This window comes from Eleutherodactylus coqui, chromosome 8 (assembly GCF_035609145.1).
Source record: "Eleutherodactylus coqui strain aEleCoq1 chromosome 8, aEleCoq1.hap1, whole genome shotgun sequence".
NCBI classification, from domain to species: domain Eukaryota; kingdom Metazoa; phylum Chordata; class Amphibia; order Anura; family Eleutherodactylidae; genus Eleutherodactylus; species Eleutherodactylus coqui.
The window spans coordinates 130,860,238-130,887,228 of record NC_089844.1 but is presented as its reverse complement, the minus strand read 5'-3'; the positions used below and the strand labels follow the sequence as shown (position 1 = coordinate 130,887,228).

At 45.9% G+C, this 26,991-nt stretch overlaps 1 protein-coding gene across 1 annotated transcript; it reads right to left on the bottom strand.

The window, feature by feature from the left end:
* Positions 1-2,508: 2,508 nt before the first annotated feature.
* LOC136577591 (C3a anaphylatoxin chemotactic receptor-like) lies at positions 2,509-26,753 on the bottom strand. The gene is made up of 3 exons (XM_066577518.1): positions 26,611-26,753; positions 6,739-6,848; positions 2,509-5,191 (listed from the first exon to the last, which is right to left on the bottom strand). The coding sequence occupies exon 3, from the start codon at positions 5,180-5,182 to the stop codon at positions 4,058-4,060; it is 1,125 nt and encodes a 374-aa protein (XP_066433615.1). The 5' UTR covers positions 5,183-5,191; positions 6,739-6,848; positions 26,611-26,753; the 3' UTR covers positions 2,509-4,057.
* Between the last annotated feature and the right edge of the window lie 238 nt (positions 26,754-26,991).

Genomic DNA, 26,991 nt, shown 5'->3' with positions numbered 1-26,991 from the left:
CTCCATTAGACCAGAGCATATAGCTGTATCCTCATGATAACCGCTCATCTATGTGGCTATAGATTTACACTGGAATCAGTGATAGTGGGGTCCATTAGAAAAAAAACCACAATGAAAATATAGCTGTATAGCAGCAACTGGTTGGTCAGATATATATAACCAATGTGGATGCTATCTTCTCCCAACCAATGTTAATATACATTACACCAACCAATATATTATGACAAACACTTTTATTTATGTAAACAATGATCATATCCAGACATTAGTGATATAATTCATCCTTATGTAGAGTGTCATCAATGATTTCTTAATGCTATCTTCATAGTCAACAATGATCAAAAAAAACCCAGTGCCTGCATCCCAGTGCCACATCCTCGCCACAGAGGTCCTGCCTAGAAATGCAAATATAAAATTAAAAAAATGCTAGACTAAAGTACAAATTTATACAAAAGGTAGAGGGCTGTACTCTAAATTGAGGCATGTTCTAGCCTCGTTGCAAATGTCTTTGTAGACATATACTTCTGCTTGCTAATTGAATAAATAGATGACTTCTGATCACATCCGATGTGTGTATAGAAGGAGTTGGTTACAGAAATCTTTAGTAAAAGGCGAAATATTTATTCGATCTGAAAAGAAACCAGAGTTACTCTTCAGATCGAATAAATCTTTGCCTTTTACTAAAGATTTCTGTTGTATGAGAACCTTCCTTGGATTTTGACTGCCATTCTGGATTAGGGGTGTACTCTGCAGAGTTACCCCTGTGAAGTAAGTGCTTCATTTTTGAATAATTGGTTTACTACCTGGAGTGCTGGAATTTTGTGGCTTGAGCAACTCCTTCTATTTGCTTTTTTCCTATTATATGTATATATATTCGGACCCCCACTGATGCTCTCCATTTTTGGATGTCCTGAGGGCCAGTGTTTGTAAACCTATATTTACGCCTACTAGGATTTTGGATGTACCGGAGCTCACTCTCAAAAAAAGGGGGACCCGGTTACATCAGGATGAGTTAATACATGCATTTTCTCTCACCTTTATGCTGATCTACTTATCTATCAGCTATCTCTTATCCTACCCTATCTCTGGAGCGCTACCTCAACTGATTGTTGTTTCATCCAATGTGTGTGATTTGTAAGCTTCTTTGAGCTTGAATATAAACAATAATTTGGATGCCTAAAAACATACCAAGTAGCAAACATCTGCTTTAACAGTACCATTGGAAAATAAAACTTGGCCCACAAAAAAAAGCTCTCAGACAACTATGAAGATGGATAAATAAATGAGTTATGATTTTTTTAAAGTGGAGGGAAAAAATGAAAATGAATAAAGACTTTGGTGCCTTATTTTACACAAGCATTTGGGATATCTGTTCTTGGCTTGCTTGACCCCAAACGGTCCATGTACCACCACACAATTTGATGATATGCTGACTTTCCTACCAAGGATATTTCAATATTAGTGAGCCATATCTATTTTTCTTTCTATTTACTTTCTAATCTAGATAATGGGCAAGTTCTGATGCCGGATGTCAGTGAAGCAATGGCTGTGTGCAAGCAACAACATGACATTGAAGTGAATAAAACCCACAGGTTCCTACAGTGATCAGATCTCACTGATGAGGCTTTTATAACACATCAGACTGACATGTCATATATGTTATATTTCAGGCAATTCCTTTGAGCAATATTCTAATTTTCTTTTAGAGATTTTAAAGTAAATTCTTGTATTCATTAGAAAACACCAGCTTTCTGCAATTCCTTATATATGGTAGTGGCCAAATATTATTGTTCTATGTTGGGATAAGGCTAGAGATGAGCGAGCACCAAAATGCTCGGGTGCTCGTTACTCGAGTCGAACTTTCAGTGATGCTCGAGAGTTCGTTTCGAGTAATGAACCCCATTGAAGTCAATGGGCGACTCGAGCATTTTTGTATATCGCCGATGCTCGCTAAGGTTTTCATTTGTGAAAACCTGGGAAATTCAAGAAAGTGATGGGAACGACACAGAAACGGATAGGGCAGGCGAGGGGCTACATGTTGGGCTGCATCTCAAGTTCCCAGGTCCCACTATTAAGCCACAATAGTGGCAAGAGTGAGACACCCCCCCCCCCGCACTGTCAGCATAAAGATCGTTCTCCTCTGCCACAGCTGTAACAGCTGTGGCAGAGAAGAACGATGTTAGCCCATTGAATTCAATGGAGCCGGCAATACAGCCTGCTCCATTGAAAGCAATGGGCTGCCTGCGATCGCGGGATGAATTGTCGGGAAGGGGTTAAATATATAAGCCCTTCCCTGCAATTCATCCAGAAATGTGTAAAAATAAAAAATATATATATATACTCACCTGGTCCCGGCAGACGGAGTTCAGCGCGGCCGGCTGCAGTCCTCCTGAACTGCTCTGAACAGCTGTGAGTAGTATTCAGCAGCCGGGGATTTAAAATCCCCGCCTGCTGAATGAGCTGCCTCTAATTGGTCACAGCCTGACCAATCAGAGGCAGATTCCACTCACACACCCATTCATGAATTTATGAATGGGTGAGTGACTGCTGCCTCTCATCTGATTGGTCCTGCTGAGCCAATCAGAGGCAGCAGTCACACACCCATTCATAAATTCCGACGAAATGCATTGCCTTGTCATTTCCACCTGTTTTATTCTTGGACTAAATTTGTATGTACCTCTTTTATGATTATTAATTTTAAACTTAGATTAAAATGACTTGATAAAGATTCCGATGTTCTCCTGAGCAAACCTTTGTTTGCACACTTGGGAGGAATTGGTTAACTCCAAGTCCCCACTGTAAAGTAATTTCATACTGTCTTTATACCTTCAGGCACTTCAGTAGTTTCCATTGGATAACGGTAATCATGTGACCAGGAACCGCATACAGCGGGTCCCCTTGACATCTCCAGGCTCTTGGCTACCTTAGGTAGCCTGGAGCAAGGAGATTTTAAATTTCTCAGGCAACCCTTGACTTTTGTGCATGCGTCCGCCATTATGCTGACGTGCTCATGCGCCGAAGTCTGGGTAAGATCCCATCGGGGGACAAATGCGAGGACCTAAGTTATGTAATTCCATCTTCCCTCATGGATACAATCCGTACGGGGAGATAAAACTTTAACTTCTTAAACTTTTTTTTTTACACTTTTCAACTTTACATGATCACTTATCCAGTGTTATTCAACAGTGATTATGTGACCGAGAACTGCATACAGCAGTCCCCTATGACATCTCCCTGCACTTGGCTGTCTTTGACAGGAATTTTATATTTGTCGGGTTCTCCGACAAACAGTGGCCCAGGGACCGCTCACCGCGGTCCCGGTGACTTCTGCTGCCTCCCGGTTACCTTCAGGAGCCAGGAGATTTCAAATTTGCTGGGGCTCTCGGCCTTCTACACATGCTGATGTAATGATGCTTGGCACACATACGCAGAAGGCCGGCATCGAGTCCTGAAAGACCAGATCACCATGGGACAGCACAGACGACCAGGGTGAGTAGTCTCAGCTGCCCCCATGGATCTAATGCGATCGCACTATCCATTGGATAGCGCCGATCACATTACCAGGGGGGCGCCCTGTAGCCTGGGATGACAGCTCCATGTTGTCGGCTACCTCAGGGCACTGACTGCATGGAGCTGTCATGTTAATATCTCACGTGGCTTTAATCCCCGCAGGAAGCATGCTTTTACGTCCTCAGGGATAAAAGCCACTTAGGCAGGACATAAAAACACTATGGGCTGGTCATTAAGAGGTTAAGTATCTTGGCCAAAATACGAACCGATATCTCGCACTGTATCTATTCCATCTGTTTATGCATGCAGGTATGCTATGTGAGTGTTTTGGGTGTTTGTCAGTCATTGTGTATGTCTGCAGTGATTCTTGATCCCATTTCACTATCCTTTGGTGTCCTGTGTGCATTTGCGTGAAGATTACAGGTTAAAGAGCCAGGGCATCCTGAGTGACATCTGCTTTCTTGGTCTGATGCTGTAGCTGGTTTAAACTGTTCAGTACTGCTCAGAGGTTCCCTTTAAGGGGTCATAGTAAAAGCTTCTTAAAAAGTCACATAATTGACTGATTGAGGCCAAAAGACTCTCTTCGCTCTGTTGCTCTCATACTGTTTCTGCGTCTTCCTAAGAAATTACCAATTTCGCTCTTTACTTCCTTTACTATTAGGACATATACCAGTGGATTTAGGAGACTTTTAGTGGCAGCTATACTGAACAACATGGGCATTGCAATAGAGAGTTTATACATCAAACTGAACTTCATAGTGGAAAGAAACACCAAGAAAGTAATAAATGCTAAAACATATGGTGTCCTGGTACAGAAAAAGCTCATGACTGTAACAATGATCAGTCTGTACAGTCTGGAGGATGTTGCCATCTTGGAATTCTTCACATGATGAGCGATGATGATATTGCAGAGCAGGATAACACACAGCGGGACACCATAACCCAACACAGAAAGTCGAGCAACAAGATGCGTTTTTGTATTGACCATGTTGTTCCAGGTTTTCTTAACTTCTGGGTCTGAGACTGAGACATATTTGCAATCTTCCCGGGGAAGCAAATGCAGTGTCTGATTTTTTTCTGAATTAAAACTAGAGATGTTTGCTAAATGTTTAGGATCATAGAAAGAGAGACTGCATAACTTTCCTCCATTTACATCACTGAAGACCACGGGGGTACTACCTATGACCGCTAATACCCAGATGACTGCACACGTACACCAGCAAAACTTCCAGGAATGAAACCTCCGATGCCATATTGGTTTAGCTACAGACAAGGCGCGAACAATGTTTAGCGCTGTGAGCATGTAAATGCCAGCATACATATTAAGAAAGGTAAAGAAATGGTATAATTGGCACATGAAGGAACTATATGGCCATTCTCCTTTTCTTATAGACTCAGCATAAAATGGTAGAAACAGAAGAAGATTGAAATCTGCTAGAGCTAAGTTCAGAAACCAGATTTTATATTTGTTCTTCTTCATTGAAAATCCAGTGACGAAGATGACAATAATATTTGCGGGCAATCCGATGATACAAGTGATGATGGACAACACAAAGCTGGAGTACTGGATGGCACTTGGGTGGGTTGTGTTAGGAGATAAGGCTTGGAGTTCTGGGGAATTGTATATGTCCCAGTACATATAACACAGGTTTTCATATATTTCTCGTTCCATGGTTAGAAACTACAGGACAGAAAAAAAGATACAAAATAGAATCTGAACACTTATTCTCATAAGCAAGCAACTACAAAAATCACATTACAATATATCATAGAGATATGAATAATATTGGAGGACCTGGGCTATGATCTAATACCATTTCCTCTGAATACGCCAATCGCATCCATAAGGCCCCTTTTACCAAACATCTGCCAAGAGTCATTAAGATTTAAAGGGTATTCCAGGACTCTGTAAACTTTTTCTATTGATGACCACAGGTCATCATAGATGAATGACGAGGATTTGCCACTTGGATCTCTGACAATCAGCTGGTTCTCACTGTTACAGTCACTATGGTCAATAGAGGAAGCACTGACCATAGCACAGCGGGCCGGGTTGGTATTGCACATAATTAAATGCAATATCAGCCGGGGCTGCTGTGCTATGGTAGGCGCTTTCTGCTTACTTCGCAGACCACAGAGACAGCAGCACTGAGAATCAGCTGATCATCAGAGATCCCTGCAGAATCTGCAGCACTATACAAATCAGACATATGCAGTAGTAAACTAATAAACGACTTGAGCAATAGCGAAGAGGACCCTACTTGCAATAGCTTATAATTTATGAAGAAATATGGGTGAAACAAGAGATTAAACTGCTTGTTCTATAGAATGATCTGTCCATCTTTTATACTAAATAGGTGATAGGGCAGTAAATATTGTATCTTGTATCAATTTTGTATCTTGTATCCATTTTGTATCAGGTAACCATCTTGTGGACATACAACCTGTCATATTATATTGCCATCATATTCCTTTAACGAGAGTTTTGCAGAGATGCAATAACTGTTTAAAAGGGACCTTGATGGTTGGGTACATTCCATACCAAAGAGATAAAGAAAGCAAACTCATGGGCCTGGGGTCGGAATGGCCTGTTCCTAAATATTAGAGATGAGCGAACGTGCTCGGCCCTGCCCCTTTTTCGCCCGAATACCGCGATTTTCGAGTACTTCACTACTCGGGTGAAAAGTACTCGGGTGCGCCGGGGGGCGGGGAGAGGCGTGGCGGCGTGGGGGGTAGCAGCGGGGAACAGGGGGGAGCCCTCTCTCTCGCCCTCTCCCCCCCACTCCCCGCTGCAACCCCCCGCGCCGCCACGGCGACCCCCGAATTTTTTCGCCCGAGTACGGAAGTACTCGAAAATCGCGGTATTCAGGCGAAAAAGGGGCGTGGCCGAGCACGTTCGCTCATCTCTACTAAATATCTTATTGTTATACATTTCTGTACCTTTTGCTTTGAGAAGCCTAATATGCCACTCCACTTGAGAGAAGTCTGCCTGGCAACTAGGATGTTAATATTCTTGATTAGTTTTACGAACCAATGAAAATAAATGAATTGTAATAAATTATAATTATTACAAGTGAGGCGTGTTCTAGCCTCATATGTATTTTGTATGTATACTGCTGTTTGTTACTGGAATAAACAGATGACTTTCAATCACATCCAAAGCGTGCGTGGTCTACAAGTTGCTTTGAGCTCGAATATAGACAACTAATTTGGATCACAAAGACATACCTTTAGCAATCTTCACTATTAGGTTGCATCCAACGGAGGCTGAAGCTGATCACCCCAGATCCTAGCAACAAATACAGTGATTTTCTCTTCTCCAGGAAAGACAGAGTGCTCTATAAACAAAGGTAAGGAAGCTTATTTATTACAAACTATCGGTCTTCCCCTGAGGTTGTGACTATCCCCTGTCGCTGAAAGCGGAGGGCACCTGTCATGCATTTGATCTCTGTCACAGAACCCAACAGATGGTATGTTTTGGTGTAAGAAATCTGTATGTTAATGTGTAAATGGTGAACTGCTGTCTCCAAACATTATTTGTCTTAACGCTGTGAATGTGTATGATTTGTGCACCAAGGAAAAGTTATGAAATTGGGCTAGGAGAACATACTCTTGAGTTAAAATATATATTGTTATATATATTTTCCTGGGATAAGAGAGTGAAGGGTTTGTCTCACAAATAGTTAAAAAGTCTGTTTGCTTTGGAATGCATGGTTCTTAGAGAGTGACATATCACTTCCCCCTCTTCACCCCCCCCCCCCCCCCAACCCCCTGACATTACTGAGGACATTGTTAATTGGATTTGGCAAATATAAAGGACAGTAGACAATGAAAAATATTTTGTTTATTATCATAGGATTGTGTGTAATTTATGTGGAAAGTTGTATCTGACCAAACAAAGAGTCTGTTTTTTCCCCTCTGCTCTCCTGAGTGAATCAGGACAACAGAAGTATTTGGCTACTTATTGCTTAGGTATATCACCTATAGAGGTACTTTGCAGTATGCTACTCCAGGGTGTGGTATATGGTGCATATTTGAGCTTTTTTCCGATCACAGTTACCTAAATAGGCTGTTGAGGGGGGAGGTTTGCCTTTCCAACCATACATATCTATGCAGTGAGTTGTGGGAAGAAACAGCTCCAAGGTTTTTCTCTAATTGCGGCAAATGGATAAAGCAGTAAGTGCTTGTGCATGTAGAGTGGAGACACGCAAGACCGGGGCTGTAAGAAGTGAGAGAAACCTAAGGTAAACTATGGGAGGTGTGCTAAGTAATAGCGTTGAAGAGGGCCAGAAGACAGTAAAACAGCTCGTGGAGGAGAGAGAAGGTAGAAACATAATCACAAAAAATTGTAAAAAGATCCTTAAACAAGCAGACATGCGGCCAGAGGGTCTTTTGGATGTGGGGAATGTAGAAAATTTACCTGTGAACATAGGAGATGAATGAATGATAACGGGTTTACTGAAATGGCTAACAAGTGGAAAAAGATATCAGAGGACATGACAAGATGTGGTTTTAAAGAGTATGCGGCGAAGGTGATAACATATGAAGTCAGTGACAACTATAACAGGGAATTAGAGAGGAGCGAGCACCAAAATGCTTGGGTGCTCGTTACTCGAGTCGAACTTCCCGCGATGCTCGAGGGTTCGTTTCGAGTAACGAACCCCATTGAAGTCAATGGGCGACTCGAGCATTTTTGTATATCGCCGATGCTCGCTAAGGTTTTCATTTGTGAAAATCTGGGAAATTCAAGAAAGTGATGGGAACGACACAGAAACGGATAGGGCAGGCGAGGGGCTACATGTTGGGCTGCATCTCAAGTTCCCAGGTCCCACTATTAAGCCACAATAGCGGCAAGAGTGGGCCCCCCCCCCCCCAACAATTTTTACTTCTGAAAAACCCTCATTAGCAAGGCATACCTTAGCTAAGCACCACACTACCTCCAACAAAGCGCAATCACTGCCTGCATGACACTCCGCTGCCACTTCTCCTGGGTAACATGCTACCCAACCGCCCATTTCAGTAATAGTAGCAGTCAAGACAGGCCCCAGTAACAATTCCAAAGCAGCAGTATAGGGGGAGCACAGTATTAGTTCCATTTCAGTAGTAGTTGCAGTCAAGACAGGCCCCAGTATTAATTCCAAAGCAGCAGTATAGGGGGAGCACAGTATTAGTTCCATTTCAGTAGTAGTTGCAATCTAGCAGGCCCCAGTAACATATCACTAGCAGCAGTATAGGGGGAGCACAGTATTAGTTCCATTTCAGTAGTAGTAGCAGTCTGGACAGGCCCCAGTAACATATCACTAGCAGCAGTATAGGGGGAGCACAGTATTAGTTCCATTTCAGTAGTAGTAGCAGTCTGGACAGGCCCCAGTAACATGTCACTAGCAGCAGTATAGGGGGACCACAGTATTAGTTCCATTTCAGTAGTAGTTGCAGTCTAGACAGGACCCAGTAACATATTACTAGCAGCAGTATAGGGGGAGCACAGTATTAGTTCCATTTCAGTAATAGTAGCAGTCAAGACAGGCCCCAGTAACAATTCCAAAGCAGCAGTATAGGGGGAGCACAGTATTAGTTCCATTTCAGTAATAGTAGCAGTCAAGACAGGCCCCAGTAACAATTCCGAAGCAGCAGTATAGGGGGAGCACAGTCTTAGTTCCATTTCAGTAGTAGTAGCAGTCAAGACAGGCCACAGTAACATTCCCGTTGCAGTAGTTTAGGGAGATAACAGTCTCTTTTTACATTTCAGTAGCTGCAGTATAGACAAGGCCCCAGTTACATTTATGTAGCAAAAGTGTAGGCCAACCCCACACACCTTGCTGTACCATGAGTGCAGGCGAAGCCCATAAAAATTACTAGGATTACACTGTAGGCGAGGGCCCAAAAAAATTGGTGTACCAACAGTACTAATGTACCTAAGAAAAATTGCCCATGCCCAACCAAGAGGGCAGGTGAAACCCATTAATCGCTTAGTGTACTGTGGCTTAATTTGTAACTAGGCCTGGAGGCAGCCCAGTTAAAATAAAAATTGGTTCAGGTGCAAGTTTCAACGTTTGTAAGAGAATTGAAACGTATAAACATTGTTTACAAAAGTAATATGACTGAGCCTTGTGGGCCTAAGAAAAATTGCCCATTCGGCGTGATTACGTGAGGTTTCAGGAGGAGGAGCAGGAGGAGGAGGATGAATATAATACACAGATTGATGTAGCTAAAAGGTCCCCGTTTTTTATGGTGAAAGAGAACGATGCTTCCATCCGTGGGTGCAGCCTACGTATTGTTTAGGTACCGCTGCTGTCCGCTGGTGGAGAAGAGAAGCCTGGGGAAATCCAGGCTTTGTTCATCTTTATGAGTGTAAGCCTGTCGGCACTGTCGGTTGGCAGGCGGGTACGCTTATCCGTGATGATTCCCCCAGCCGCACTAAACACCCTCTGACAAGACGCTAGCCGCAGGGCAAGCAAGCACCTCCAGGGCATACAGCGCGAGTTCAGGCCACGTGTCCAGCTTCGACACCCAGTAGTTGTACGGAGCAGAGGAGTCACGGAGGAGAGGACGGTCGTGCGATCGGCTACGTACTCCCTCACCATCCTTTTACAGTGCTCCCGCCGACTCAGCCTTGACTGGGGAGCGGTGACACAGTCTTGGTGGGGAGCCATAAAGCTGGCCAGGCCCTTAAAGACTGTTGCACTGCCTGGGATGTACATGCTGCTCGATCTCCGCACCTCCCCTGCTACCTTGCCCTCGGTACTGCGCCTTCTGCCACTAGCGCTGTCGGCTGGGAATTTTACCATCAGCTTGTCCGCAAGGGTCCTGTGGTATAGCAACACTCTCGAACCCCTTTCCTCTTCGGGAATGAGAGTGGGCAGGTTCTCCTTATAGCGTGGGTCGAGCAGTGTGTTCACCCAGTAATCCGTCGTGGCCAGAATGCGTGCAACGCGAGGGTCACGAGAAAGGCATCCTAACATGAAGTCAGCCATGTGTGCCAGGGTACCTGTACGCAACACATGGCTGTCTTCACTAGGAAGATCACTGCCAGGATCCTCCTCCTCCCCCTCCTCCTCCTCCTCAGGCCATACACGCTGAAAGGATGACAGGCAAGCAGCATGGGTACCCTCATCCTCCTCCAAAACGCGCTGAGATATAGACATGAGGGTGCTCTGACTATCCAGCGACATACTGTCTTCCCACGCCTCCGTTTCCGAGCGCAAAGCGTCTGCCTTTATGCTTTGCAGGGAACTTCTCAAAAAGCATAACAGAGGAATGGTGACGCTAATGATTGCAGCATCGCCGCTCACCATCTGGGTAGACTCCTCAAAGTTTCCAAGGACCTGGCAGATGTCTGCCAACAAGGCCCACTCTTCTGTAAAGAATTGAGGAGGCTGACTCCCACTACGCCGCCCATGTTAGAGTTGGTATTCCCCTATAGCGCTACGCTGCTCATAGAGACTGGCCAACATGTGGAGCGTAGAGTTCCACCATGTGGGCACATCGCCCAGCAGTCGGTGCACTGGCAGATTAAACCGATGTTGCCGGGTCCGCAGGGTGGCAGCGTCCGTGTTGGACTTGCGGAAATGTGCGCAGACCCGGCGCACCTTTCTGAGCAGGTCTGACAAGCATGGGTAGTATTTCAGAAACCGCTGAACCACCAAATTAAAGATGTGGGCCAGGCATGGCACGTGCGTGAGGCTGCCGAGCTGCCGAGCCGCCACCAGGTTACGGCCATTGTCCCACACGACCATGCCCGGTTGGAGGCTCAGCGGCGCAAGCCAGCGGTCGGTCTGCTCTGTCAGACCCTGCAGCAGTTCGTGGGCCGCGTGCCTCTTCTCTCCTAAACTGAGTAGTTTCAGCACGGCCTATTGACGCTTGGCCACTGCTGTGCTGCCACGCCGCGCGACACCGACTGCTGGCGACGTGCTGCTGCTGACACATCTTGATTGCAAGACAGAGGTTGCGTAGGAGTAGGAGGAGGAGGAGGAGGGTGGTTTAGTGGAGGAAGCATACACCGCCGCAGATACCAGCACCAAGCTGGGGCCCGCAATTCTGGGGGTGGGAAGGACGTGAGCGGTCCCAGGCTCTGACTCGGTCCCAGCCTCCACTAAATTCACCCAATGTGCCGTCACGGAGATATAGTGGCCCTGCCCGCCTGTGCTTGTCCACGTGTCCGTTGTTAAGTGGACCTTGCCAGTAACCGCGTTGGTGGGGCGCGTACAATGTTGCGGGAGACGTGGTTGTGCAGGGCTAGGACGGCACATCGGGAAAAGTAGTGGCGACTGGGAACCGAGTAGCGCGGGGCCGCCACCGCCATCATGTTTTTGAAAGCCTCCATTTCCACAAGCCTATACGGCAGCATCTCCAGGCTGATCAATTTGGCTATGTGCACGTTTAACGCTTGAGCGTGCGGGCGCGTGGTGGCGTACTTGCGCTTGCGCTCCAACAGTTGCGCTAGCGACGTCTGGACGCTGCGCTGAGAGACATTGCTGGATGGGGCCGAGGACAGCGGAGGTGAGCGTGTGGGTGCAGGCCAGGAGACGGTCGTGCCTGTGTCCTGAGAGGGGGGTTGGATCTCAGTGGCAGGTTGGGGCACAGGGGGAGAGGCAGCGGTGCAAACCGGAGGCGGGGAACGGCCTTCGTCCCACCTTGTGGGGTGCTTGGCCATCATATGCCTGCGCATGCTGGTGGTGGTGGCTCCCCGGCTGATATTGGCGCGACAAACCTTGCACACCACAGTTCGTCGGTCGTCTGCCCTTTCAGTGAAAAACTGCCACACCTTTGAGCACCTCGGCCTCTGCAGGGTGGCATGGCGCGAGGGGGCGCTTTGGGAAACAGTTGGTGGATTATTCGGTCTGGCCCTGCCTCTACCCCTGGCCACCGCACTGCCTCTTCCAACCTGCCCTGCTGCTGCACTTGCCTCCCCCTCTGAAGACCTGTCCTCAGTAGGCTTAGCAAACCAGGTGGGGTCAGTTACCTCATCGTCCAGCTGCTCTTCCTCCGAATCCTCTGTGCGCTCCTCCCTCGGACTTACTGAAATTACTACTACCTCACTGATAGACAACTGTGTCTCATCGTCATCGTCCTCCTCACCCACTGAAAGCTCTTGAGACAGTGGCCGGAAGTCCCCAGCCTCATTCCCCGGACCCCGGGAACTTTCCAAAGGTTGGGCATCGGTCACGACAAACTCCTCCGGTGGGAGAGGAACCATTGCTGCCCAATCTCGGCGGGGGCCCGAGAACAGTTCCTGGGAGTCTGCCTGCTCCTCAGAATGTGTCATTTTCATGGAGTGAGAAGGCTGGGAGGAAGGAGGAGCAGCAGCCAGAGAATTCAGAGTTGCAGCTGTGGACGGCGTAGAAGACTGGGTGGTCGATAGATTGCTGGATGCACTTTCTGCCATCCACGACAGGACCTGCTCACACTGCTCAGTTTCTAATAAAGGTCTACCACGTGGACCCATTAATTGTGAGATGAATCTGGGGACCCCAGAAACTTGCCTCTCTCCTAATCCCGCAGCAGTCGACTGTGATACACCTGGACCAGGAGCTCGGCCTGTGCCCACACCCTGACTTGGGCCTCCGCGTCCTCGCCCCCGTCCACATCCTCTAGGCCTACCCATACCCCTCAGCATGGTGTATTACGAGTAGAGCAGAAACAGAACGCTGTAATTAAATATGCCGCTTATTGGCCTGTGGTTGGAGGCTGACTTTGCTTACGGAGCGCACAGCAGAGCCAGGAAACAATTATGCGCAAGTATGTAGTCAGACCTAGGTGCCTACGACTGAGCTACTGGAATTCACAGGGCAGAACCAGTCAAGTGGCCAAAGGCCAGTGGTAGGCTTTAAGTATTTTGCTTCAATTTTTAAAAATGGTGAGGTGAAAAACCAGACAGACACCGTATGCAGCATATATATGTATACTCTTTCCCTCTGGCAGGATGACGGCGATCATGTAACGGACACAGCAGAGCCAGGAAACAATTATGCGCAAGGCTGGGTATTAATCAGTGACTACTACCCCCAGCACACACGCCGTAAACTGAAGACGGTCACAGGCAGGCCAAATATAGTATTTTTCCACTTTTTGGGAAAAAGCCCACTGCCTCTGATATACCCTGTATTTGGATTTCCCTGTTGGAGGATGACTGTGGTTACTGAAAGCACAGTGCAGCCAGGAAACAATTATGCGCAAGGCTGGGTATTAATCAGCGACTACTACCCCCAGCAGACACGCAGTAAACTGAAGACGGTCACAGGCAGGCCAAATATAGTATTTTTTTCCACTTTTTGGGAAAAAGCCCACTGCCTATATAGCCAGTATACCTCTTTCCCTGTACCACTGTCCCTGCCTCACCAGTACTGCCCCTATACTCTGTAAAATGACTGCAGACTGAGGATGCTATGGTCTGCACGCCCGATATACAAAAAAATAAATAAATTGTGCAACAGTGCTAAAAGCAGCCTCAACAGTACTGCACACGGTCAGATGTGGCCCTAAGAAGGACCGTTGGGGTTCTTGAAGACTAAAATAACACCTAACACTCTCCCTATAGCAGCTACAGCAAGACAGCACTTTCCCTGATCTCTCTCAGCGTGCATCTGTGGCGAGCCGCGGGCAGGGCAGATTTAAATACTCGGGTGTCATCTGATCTCCCCAGTCACTCACTGCAGGGGGCTGGGATAGGGCTGGAATGTCACAGGAGGAAGTTGTAATGCCTTCCCTGTCTTTCTATTGGCCAGAAAAGCGTGCAAATTTCTCAGGGAAGGAAATGTAATGGAGTTGAGCACCGCGTGGTGCTCGTCTCGAGTAACGAGCATCTCGAACACCCTAATACTCGAACGAGCATCAAGCTCGGACGAGTACGCTCGCTCATCTCTACAGGGAATCCTTGCACCACTTCTGACTATATACTGACAGTACCTTTTAGCAATGCACCATATTGGACATACAAGAGATACTTGTGGACTGTCCAGTCTCCTATCAGTGTATATGTCCAGCACATACTCTTACTAACATGACTTAGGGAATGAATGAGACAATTTTTTTTTAGACCAGCGTCTGCTTGCTTCAGCTTTTGTCAATGGGCTTGAGTAGCCATTGAGGGAGGAGCTTATCACATTATAGTCAGGATAGCATATGTGAGCTCCCACTTAATTGTTACATGTGCCTAAAGGAGTAGAGCAGAAGCTGAAATCTAATCTCAGGGGTGATGAACTTCCAACCCTCAGGCAGAGATAAGGAAAACACAGGAGCAGCAGGATAATTTGTTACAACTGTGGAGTAGAGGGTCATAGCAGAAGGACCAGTTGACCCCCTCCCCACCTCCCCCCCAGCCCCCTGCTCACAAGATGCTCTCAAAGACCTGCTATGAATCCAGAAGATTGCCTGAACAATTGTACAAATGAACATCTGCAGTGTTCCGGGCTTTCCTATCTGTGCTACTTTCCTGTCTCCTCTCTAACACTTTTTGCAATATACAGATGTATTCAGTGCTGAAAAGGCTATTATGGTGGATCTATACGAACCAGTTGTTTCACAACAGACACTTATCTTCTCAGTTATTCCAAAGGTGGGGGATGTCAGTTTCAGTGAGAGCTTCATGAGAATTGTTTGTTTCTCAGAGACACAGAAAAGGGAACAAATAATGTAATCATGTGATGTCTCACTGGGAAACTATATACTACTTGCTTAAATTGAATAAACAAGTGCAGCATATTGAGCCATTTGTGGTGTTAGAACTATGCAGTGTTTTATCTGTGAAACTGTAACTAACAGACTGACTAATGCTTAGATACTAATGTAAGGCCTCCTTCCCACGGATGGATTTCCGCCGCGTAATTCGTGGCGGAAATCCGCTGCATTGCCCGCAGCTATAAGGTTCTATTGAACCTAATAGCTCAGGGCTCACGGTGCAGAATTCCACCGCGGAATTCAGCACCGTGAAATCACCCGTCCTCACCCGCGGCATGCTCTATTTGCCGCGGGTGTACACGCGGACGGCTTCCATTGACTGCAATGGAAGCCGTCCGTTCACGCTATCTTCCACTGTAGCACAGCGGAAGATAGCGTGAAATCGCCTCTCCGCCTACCGCTGCCGCGTCATATGACACGGCCGACCGCGTCATGTGACGCGGTGGGCGTGTCATGTGACGTGGCCGGCGTGTCACATGATGCTGCAGTACGTCACGCCAAAGCGTCACGCGGGATTGAGGACGCCGGATCTGCAGGTAAGTTTGGGGGTCTCTGGGGGGCGCCGTGACGGGCTCCGTCGTGGAATTCCGCGGCGGAGCCCGTCACGGGCGTGTGCAGCCGGCCTAAGACTGTTATTCCCATTTGAAAGAGATGTAATTTAATTCAATGCAGCTTCAGAGATAAGAATGAAGAAAAGTAATGAAGTGAATTATGGTGTCTTAGCAAGTGCGTGTGTGCAAAAGGTAAAAAGACAGTCAAATAGGAAATATACAAGAAAGTCTTTTAAATGCAACATAGAATTGAAAATGTGTTATTTAGAATGTAATCCTTGTTGATTTTGACTATATAATAAATACTGTGGACCTATTGATTTTGTGAATGTGAAAAGATGTGGACGGCTGAGCTGTTAAGTTTCAAATTTGATAAATAAACTCTGACAACTAATCAAATTCAAAGGGTGGAGCTAGATGATGTAATAAAAAGGAAATATGCAATGGGTCCCTCCTTAATGAACCACATCAGTCCTAAATACAGCTTTATTCGTTCTGCTGAATTTAGAAAGGGGGGAGAGAAGATAGGGGCAGCAAGGGCAGATTTTAGGCCTTATTCACATGGGCGACACGGCATTGTCACGAGAAAATTGCAGCGATATCGAATCGCTGGTCCGTGCGATATCGCTGTGTCTTTTCATTGCAATACCGTTATTTTGTAGCGCTACAAAGTCCCACTTGACGCTACAAGGTCGTGTCAAAGTCGATTGGTTCAAACACATCTTGATTCTATCCATCGAGCGCTGGCTGTGATTAGCTAAGCGTCAGCCAATCACAGCCAGCGCTTGCAGGAGGTGGGGATTTTTCAATCTCCGGCCACAAGAGAAGAAGAAGATCAGTGCTGGGACCAGGGGAGAAGATGCTGCCAGGCTCACCGTGCGTATAAGGTGATGTATGTGTACTTTATTTTTTTTCTTCAGTTAGGGCTTAGATTATAGCTTTGACAGTAGCATTAGCTACTGTCGCAGCTACTGTCAAAGTTGCATCGCACCGCACGAAAACTGCGTTTTCGTTCGATGCGATGCAACAGAGAGGAAGGCTCCATAGGGAAACATGGGCTACAAAACCTCACGAGTCCCAGGCATATCGCCGGACCCGCAAAGTTTTTGTGTCAAGTTGTTGCATTCTACAAAACATCACATGTGTGAAGGAACCCATAGTAAAACATGGGCTTCTCATACATGCGATTTGTAGCATTGTAGCAACACTGCAAAATCGTGCGACTTTGTCGCCTGTGTGAAGAAGGCCTAAAGTGTATGATTGTGTAGAATTAATGGAAGTGAAACTAGGGGTTTTGAAAATCTTGTTCAAACTCCCATTCCTAATGCAGATATTGCCTAGAGACACAAAATTGTCTCCCTCAAGCATACGATTCTGACACAATTTCTAGTCAGCAGCACTACAGATATGCTGCAGACTTTCCACTTCTCACCTGACGGTACTGTAACCCTCGATTCTGAGGTAGGTGAACAGTTATTTACTTGTTAAAAGGGGGTATGGCACATATGAGATGCTATTGCAGGCAGATATGAGGGTGTGTCAAGGGGAACATTAAAAACAATAGCAAAAATATCTACAAAAGCATCTGCTGATATTCTATTCTATTTTCAGGTTTTCTTGATCTCATGGGTAATATAAGTATGTGACACGTTTCAATGAAAGCCATTGCAGTGCCTATAGAGGTTGTGTTCCACTTCCACAGACCTTGGGAGGCCCGTGGCCTCTGGATTCTGGATTATTGGACATTCTTAGAATAGTATAAAAAATTATTTTATAGAAATATAGTTCCTTCCAGAAGAATAGAAGCCCAAAGTAACTGGGTGATTTGTTTTTTGATTAACTCATTAATGACACGACTCTTTTTTTTTCCATTCTCATTTTTCTCCTACCCCCTTTTAAAAAATCGTAACTCCTTTATTTATCCATCGACCATCCTTACTGATGCATTTATAAAAGAGGGGGCAGGCATATAAACCATATATTCCTCAAACACGCAGAGGCCAGACTGCTATATGGAGGAGTGCTTTCTGTGATTTTGGCTGTTTAAAAATTCCCTTTCTAGTATGCAAGGTATTACATTGAACTTTTGGACCAATTGAAGGCAGCTCTGAAGGCCAAAAGACGCGGCAGGCTGTCTAAAGGAATTTTGTTTCTGCAAGACAACGTCTCCACTCACACTGATGAGCAACCACGGCAAAACTGGTGGAGCTAGGCTTCCAGCTGGTTGACCAGTCAACTTATTCACCAGACCTAGCTCCCTCCAACTATCATCTGTTTCCAAACCTGAAGAAACACCTCAAGGGTACCAAATTTCACACCATTTCTGATGCCTTTGCTGCTACTGATGACTGGTTTGAGGCACAACCTCTGTGCGCAATAAGTTTATTATTTTTCTGTTAACATAGTTGTACGAGGGCTTATTTTGTGCAGGACTTCCGATAGTGGACAAGCAACCAGTTCAGTAACTGGTACAGGCTGAAGGCATTAATATAGTGCTTGGACAGAATAATGAACCTGGCTGCTGCCTTCAGAAAGGATTAGTCTGGGGAGAGTTTAGCTAGGGTAAGTGTTCAATAATGAGTTGCAGTAGTCAAGGTAAGCAGGAATCAGAGCAACAATAAAAGCATAATTAGAACAATGCAAAATTTATGTTTTTTTAAACTACTTTTGCACATCAAACAGCAATTCTGGCATTTGTTAAATGCAATTCAGCAAGCGAAATAGATAACATAATGTTTTTATAGTTCAGGTGATTATAAACGTAGAAGGGAATTTGTTGGAAAAACATGTATATATTTTTTTACTCTGGATTTTTTTTCACCGGTCCTTTCCAAATAGAGGAGGAGCAGAAGCATTATTTATAAGTGCTACATAAAGCAAACGTAAGTGAGCATGTGAGCTGAGTGAATGTGTGTGCTCTGTTCCAAGTGTACTGTATTCTAAAGTGTGCTGCTTCTTAAAGGGGTTGTCTCGCGGCAAAAGCGTTTTTTTTTTTTTAAATGGACCCCTGCATCATGCCCTGTGAAAAAGAAAGCATGTGGTAGTTTTTAACAAGCACATTGCACTTACCTGCATCAGCGTTCTGCAGCTTCTTCATTTCTTCTTTTAAAGATGGCGCCACTGGTCTTCTCCCACGGTGCACCGCGGGTCTTCCCATGGTGCACCGTGGAGTTTCTTCTTCTGTCTTCCGCGTTCCACTGCCGATACAGCCACCTCATTGGCTGATTGGCACCACATGACGGAGGCGGAGCTACGATGACGACGCGGTGAGCAGCTCTCCGGCACGAGCGGCCCCATTCACCAGGCAGAAGACCGCACAGCGCAAGCGCGTCTAAAAAAGCGAGAAGCCAGCGAAATTAGATGGAGCCATGGAGACGTGGACGCTAGCAACGGAGCAGGTAAGTGAATAACTTCTGTATGGCTCATATTTAATGTATATTACAAAGTGCATTAATATGGCCGTACAGAAGTGTATGACCCCACTTGCTTTCACGAGACAACCCCTTTAAGTATATGACTTGGGATTTGTGGATTTGCTGAGTGCAACTTTCCCTATTGTATTTGTATTTTACATCAAGTTATAGTAATCTTTTAGTTTATACATTGTGCCATATGCTCTTTTTTCCCCTAGAGGTTAAATACATTGTGCTGAGGGGGCATATTAGATGCTTATGCTGTTAAAAGCAAATATAATCTGCTTGTGGGTTTCAGTCTCCATTGCTTAGCACAGGTTATTAATTAGGGGTGGGGTTACCTAATCAGGGTGGTATAAATTGCATCTGTGAAACTTCCTGTGTTCTTTCCAAAAAAGGGAGAAGCACAAGTATTACAGATAAGTGGTATATGAAGCAAACATAAGAGAGATTTCCTGCTATAGTTCTAAGTGTGCTATATTCTTAAAGGGGTTGTCCGGCCACGCAGGGTAAAATGATTTTATAAAAATGCTGCTTCCCTTTCACTAAGCATGGTAACACACAGCACACAGGGGCTCAAACCGGCAGGCAGATCAGCTGTAATGTCAGTTTCTTACTTTGTAATCTGATGTTCAATGCAGATTTCAAAGATGGCGTCGTTATCCTGCCTTCCCACAATGCCCTGTGCTCTCCCCCCACTGTGTGTGTGCTCCTGATGGCAGTAAGACATGAAAAAGCAGGATTTCCTGGCCGCGCTCAGCTCCTGTCTTAGCCCCGCCCATGCCAGCCCACAACACGCCCACCTCTATTGAGCTGATCTACACTCTCTTCCCGCCCAGGCCCCACCCCCTCTCAGTCCCTCTACAGAACAGCATGTTCTGCTGTACAGTGTACTTAGAGGGGGCGGGGGCCAGGAGAGACTGTCTATACACACTCATCATCCAGGAGAAAATCCTGAACCATGAGAGTTCAGTATAAACAGCACACCTATTGTATATACAGATAACACAGCAGCCACCATTCACAATAATCACAGCTCCCCTCCTCCTCTCCCTGCACAGACAGGATAACACTGAGAGAAGACAACTCTACATATATAACACAGGATCCAACATCCAGTATAGTCACAGCTCACCTCGTCCCATCCCTGTACAGGCCGGATTACACTGGGAGGAGAGAACACAGGGAACAGAGAACACAGGGGCCACCAAGTCTATGTGACAACACCCCCCCCCCCCCCCGGCGACAAGTCTATGTGACAGCACCCCTCCAGCAACAAGTCCATGTGACAGCACCCCCCATCCCGGCAACAAGTCTATGTGACAGCAACCCACAGTCACAAGTCAATGTGACAGAACCTTCACCCCCGGCAACATGTCTATGTGACAGAACCCCCACACCCAGCTACAAGTCTATTTAACAAAACCCTCACACCCGGTGACAAGTCTATGTGACAGAACCCCCACACCCAGCGACAAGTCTATGTGACAGAACCCCCACACCCGGCGACAAGTCTATGTGACAGCACCCTCCCTAGCGACAAGTCTACACTTGCCATGTGGACGAGATTTCTCCTCTATGGGAGCACCGGCCGCAGCGGAGAAGCAACGGCCAGGCCGCTTCAAAACCCACGGCTAAGGAGGTCGCTGGGGCCAAACCGCAAGATTTCCGCTCGGAATCTGCCCAGTGTGAACCCAGCCTAAAAAGTGGCGCTGAGTCTCCGTAAGCTTGTGAAGGTGCGGCGGTCTCACACAGAAGGCGCTCAACAAGCTGCTTCTGGAACTGCAAGAAGGCGAACGTTTCCAGGGCTTCTTGTAAATTACGGACTACAAGTAGCGATCTGAATAACGCCGGGTTCACATGGCCGTAAGTGGAATCTGCTTGCGGAGGCCCGCAGCAGATCTCAGCTGTGAGCCTGGCTGTGGCGCTGCACACGTAATGTACTGCGCATAACTGCCTACTCACACAGGCGGTCATGTGCAGTACACCTTTTTTTTGTTTTTATTTCCCGCACTGTCACTTAGCGATGACACAGGTACCCACAGGCGGTACACGATGTAGATGCATATGGGCTGCCGGTATATCCATGACCATAGAGCACAATGGGCTCTATGTTGCAGATATCCACAGTAAAATAGAACCTGCTGCGTTCTCTTTTCTGTGAGTGGATTACACAATTCCGACCCACTAATGTGAGCGCAATTGTGTAATCCAATGCGATTGATCTGCGGATTACCGCGGATCAGACGCATGCGGAATCCGTAATTCCTATCCGGTCATGGGAGACCGTTGGTCGCTGGGAGCAAGGAGACCTTGGGTTTTCTGGGATCCCCACCTCCTGCGCATGTGTCCAGCATTTTGCCGACGGTCACATGCGCAGAATGTCGGGAAGGTCCACAGAGGAGGAACCCGTCGGGGTTCAAATACGGAGGCCTCTGGTAAAAAGTTTCATCTCCTCTCACAGATTGCATCAGTGAGGGGAGATGCAACCAACTTTTTTTTAACTTTTACATGATCGCCATTATCCATTGGATAACGGTGAACACGTGATCAGGAATCGCTTACCGCGGCCCCCCGTGAAAGCTCCAGGCTCTCGGCTAAGTTTTCTAGCCAAGAGCAGGGTAATTTTAAATTACCCTGGCAATCCACGGCTTTTGCGCATGCGTCTGCCGCTTTGGCAACAGGCGCGTGCGCAGAAGTTGGGGTAAGGTCCACGGATAAATCCGGGGGCCTTAGGTATGTAATTTCATCCTCCCTCACGGATATGATCCGTGAGGGGAGATGAAACATAAGCTTTTTAAACTTTGTTTTTTTTTTGCTTTACATGATCACCGTTATCCATTGGATAACAACGATTATGTGACCGGGAACCTTATACAGCAGTTCCCGGTGACAGCTCCCTGCTCTCAGCTACTACTTCTAGCTGGGAGCAGGGAGCTTTTAAATTTTCCAGGCCATCTGTGCGTGACGTAACAACGTCTTTTTCAAACTTTAAAAAAAAAACTTTTTACACCTTTTTTTTACTTTAAATGATCACTGATATCCATTGGATAACAGTGATCATGTCCCCAATGACATCCCTCTGCTCCTGGCTACACATAGGGTAGCCAGGAGCAGAGGGATTTTAAATTTACTGGGGCCTGAGCCCCCCCGTGCACGTGCCCGATGATTGACATCGAGCGCGAACGCTCAGAAGGTGACTTCAGGTCCCGGAAAACTGGAACATCGCGGAGGACCCGGGGTGAGTATTTTCACATCCCCTCATGGATCCGATCCATGAGTGGAGGTGAAGTTAACTTTATTTTATCTTTTTAAGACTTTTTTGTGATCGCCGCTCACCGCGGTCCCCGGGGACATCTCCTGGTTCCCTGCTACCTTCAGGAGCCAGGAGATTTTAAACTTACCGGGACTTCCGGCCTTTTGCGCATGTCTGTGACGTCATTCATCTGGCGCCCATGCGCAGAACAGCGGCGACGGGTCCCGAAGGACCCCTTCACCGCGGGACACTTGGGAGAAGGCTAGTAAGTAATTTCAGCTGCCCTGATGGATCCTATCCATCAGGGCAACTGAATCCTTAACTTTAACTTTTTTTTAACTTTATTGCGATCGGCGCTATCCATTGGAGAGTGCCGATCGCATTGCCGATGGCGACTGCCCGCAGCCCAGGATGACAGCTCCATGCTCTCAGCTACCTGTGGGCATCGACAGCATGGAGCTGTCACGTCCTCAGGTAACGAAAAGGATGTGAAAAGAACTGGTATGGAGGCGCAACCCTCTAAGCTACTAGAAGATGTAGATCAAAGTCCAATGTGTGATGGTGAAAGCACTTCTTTTTTATTATTTTTTCACAAATTAAAAACCAGCAATAGAATACGCGTTTTGGGGAAGAACCCCTTCGTCAGTTCGGCTGGATAGGACAACAGGATGCCTGGGGGTGACACGACTCCAAAGATGTATTGGATGTGTCGGAGGTCCTGTGTGCAGGAGGGCAGGGGAGAAAAAAAGTGCTTTAACCAAAAGTGCTTTTTCTCCCCTGCCCTCCTGCACACAGGACCTCCGACACATCCAATACATCTTTGGAGTCGTGTCACCCCCAGGCATCCTGTTGTCCTATCCAGCCGAACTGATGAAGGGGTTCTTCCCCGAAACACGTATTCTATTGCTGGTTTTTAATTTGTGAAAAAATAATAAAAAAGAAGTGCTTTCACCATCACACATTGGACTTTGATCTACATCTTCTAGTAACTTAGAGGGTTGCGCCTCCATACCAGTTCTTTTCACATCCTTTTCGCTACACTCACGCCCACACTGGTGGAGCGTCATCTGGTTGGCAGCATCTCCACCATTCAAAATACTCAATCATTGAAAGCTCTTTGTACTCCATAAATATTCCACCACCCTCACTGGGTCTTGCTCCACCCTCTTTTTTCATTTCTTTTACTCACGTCCTCAGGTAAGACAGCATTAATCCAAAGAGGATGTATGTTTTTACGTCCTCTAGGATTAAAGCCCACTTAGTGAGGACGTAAAAAGGCAATGGGGCCATCACTAAGGGGTTAAATTAATCAGTGAGCCTTGTCTGTGTTAACATGAAACCATATCTCTAAAGACATAATTGTGGGTAATTAGCATTCGGGTCCAGGACCCATGAACGTTGGTGGTGGCAGCGATATTGAGCACAGGCTAGGCAGATTGCTATAGAATTGTGGCCGGAGGTGACGGTTGCTTGTCCGGTTGACATGCAGAGTCCCGGAAAGTTGGGTACCAATCACTGCACAATCTAATGCTCCCCTCGCCTATCTGACAGACACAAAACTATGTAAAGCAATTAACACAAGAGAGGACAGAATGCGGCTGCAAATGCATCTGGAAAAGCTGTGTGCTTGGGCAAAAAAAAAAGGTTGCAAATCAGGTTTAAAACTGATAAATGTAAGGTTCTGCACATGAGCAGAGGAAATACATGTCACCATTACAGACTAAATGGGAAACCACTGGGTAACACTCACATGGAAAAGGACTTACAGACTATTAATTAACTGTAAGCTTAACTGGCGCAACCAGTGTCAGCAGCTGATATGAACATTGTTCTTCCTCTTTACAAATCACTGGTCAGACCACACATAAAATGTTGTTCACAGTTCTGGGCACCCGTACGCAAGAAGGACATATCAGAGCTTCATTGAGTTCAATAGTGGGCAACTAAAGTAATAAATGGAATTATGGGCAGACTACAATACCCAGAGAGGTTATCAAAATTGGCATTATTTAGTTCAGAAAAAAGACAGCTGAGGGACAATCTAATAACTATATATAGATATATCGGGGGACAATACAGAGATCTCTCCCGCTATCTACTTATACCAAGGACTGTGACTGTAACAAGGGGGCATCCGCTACATCTAGAGGAAAGGTTTCTACACCAACATAGAAGGGGGTTCTTTACTGTAGGAGCAGTGAAACTATGGAACTCTCTCCCTGAGGATGTGGTGATAGCTATTCCGATAAAAGAATTTAAGAGAGGCCTGGACGCCTTTCTCGAGTGTAACAATATTTCATGTTATAGTCACTAATCACTTCAGAGGGGTCGGTGATCCAGGGATTATTCTGATTGCCAGACTTGCAGTTGGGAAGGAATTTTTTCCCTTAAATTAGAAAAATTGGCTTTTACCTCATTGGGATTTTTTACCTTCCCATTCAACATTGGGGGGGGGGGGGGGGGGGAGGGTAATAGGCTGAAAAAAAGACATGTCCATCCAGTACAGACTAACATACTATGTTATTTTATTTAACCTTTTTTCCCACAATTTCTTAGTCACTTGAGGGGACTTGGAGAAATTTGCATTAGGTTGTGCTGCAGGGACCTGTGGTTCTTTGAGGTTCCAGGAGCACACTGCCACAGATGTGGGATAAGTGAACTGGCTGGGTGTAGTGTTCTCCAGCCAGCCATTTACCACCAGTCTGCTGCACATATATGCCAGCCCCTCTGGCTAGAGGATGCTGGTTTCCCAATACCCTGGTGTTTGCATTAATGGATGCTGTTGTGTGAGTGTGAACAGTGACTTGTTCTGTGTGTCTGTGCAGGTGGCCGGACTTGAGGTGTGAACAGTCCTATTCTGTGTGGCATGCATTCCCTTTTGTGTTGATGTGAACTGTGTCCTGTGCTGCTTGAATCGTTTACCATCTAGGTCGAAGTGTTGGGACATCCCTACTGGGACAATCGCCTTACTTGCTGGCACGATTTATGAGGAAGTTGTCCTATTAGAGTAGGGACCCATCAGATAATGAGGACCCTTGTCGCAGGCTCGTGGGCTTAAATATATTGGCCAAAATAGGAACCAATACCTTTTACGTGCTGTAGCAATTCCATCTGTTTATGCATGCAGGTATGTTAGGTGAGTGTTTTGGGTATTTGTCAGTCTTTGGATTATGTTTGCAAGTTCCATCTGAGTTCCCTGATTCAGTGTGTGAAGGAGACGTAACAGAACGCTTACGAGTCAGCAGTGGTTAACATAACAATTTGATTGCTCGTATACTACACTACATTACTTATGACAGCTCTCCTATTAGACTTGGCCACAGGCAGGGTCTAACAGGCTAGATTATATGACAGACCTGGAGGCCTTAAGCCCCTAGTTGTCATAATAACCCATCAGTACCCATGACCACATCTATTACTAGTTACAATTACTATCAGAAAATGTCATGCATATGGAAACGTTGTTTGCCATTAAAAACAGGTACCATTTTGGACAACCTATAATTCCTTGGTCTATATAAAAGGCATTTACATGAAGGATCTTCTGCTTGCTGATTATGATAGTGGAAGTGTTGCAAATGTGTGGGCCCCATTTGTGCACTGTGCCACTATATACGGATATTTGTAGAATTTCATTATTTTCACACTGGTATGCATTAAGCCAAATTATAATATTACCTATATGGTACACTTACTTTTACTAGTTGTGGTTGTTATACATATACCAGTCTCTTTTAGAGATCACCGTTGCTTTCAATGTGTATATCATTTACATATGCTTATTCTGGGATAGGAATGGGGAGGTGTGTGTGCGTTTTACTTTCTTTTTTAATTTTTGGTGTTCCATATACTAATGACTATGGGTCCTTTTACGTGGAGCAGTTTTCTCAGGTAGACAGAAAAGCACCAATTATCTACCAGACTGTTACACAGCCAATTCAGACTCCCCATAGAGTTGACATTGGTTGGCTACATATCTCCCTGTTTATACATGCAATTCACAAATGTGCATTTTTATATTCACTTAGTAGATATGATTAACTAATAAACAAGTGTATATATATGAAATATATACATATGAAGGTAACTGAAATATAGAGTACATTCTATAGTTCCTTCATATATATCACTGTAGATCATGACTGGAATACTACTTGGGAAAGATGTTAACTGTTACAGTTTGTGGCCACAGTTGCCTACTTACCCCTTCTGGCGACATCAGCTTGCACTTAGCTCTCCTCCACTAAAGACATCCACCTTTAGCATCTGCTCAATCACGGAAAGTGACCCAGAAGGTACACACATACTCCTGGTCGGAGCAAAAACCTTGACATGATGGGAATAACTGAGTCCCTATGGGTAGAGATACATAGAGAGAAGAATAATATAATCGTCATTTAGGTTTGTTACAGGCCACCAAATATAACACAAAATCCACTCAAAATCTAATACTAAGGCAAACTGATGAGGCATGAAATCACAATGAGTTAATTATTTTGGGGGACATTTAAAGGGGTTGTCCCGCGAAAGCAAGTGGGGTTATACACTTCTGTATGGCCATATTAATGCACTTTGTAATGTACAT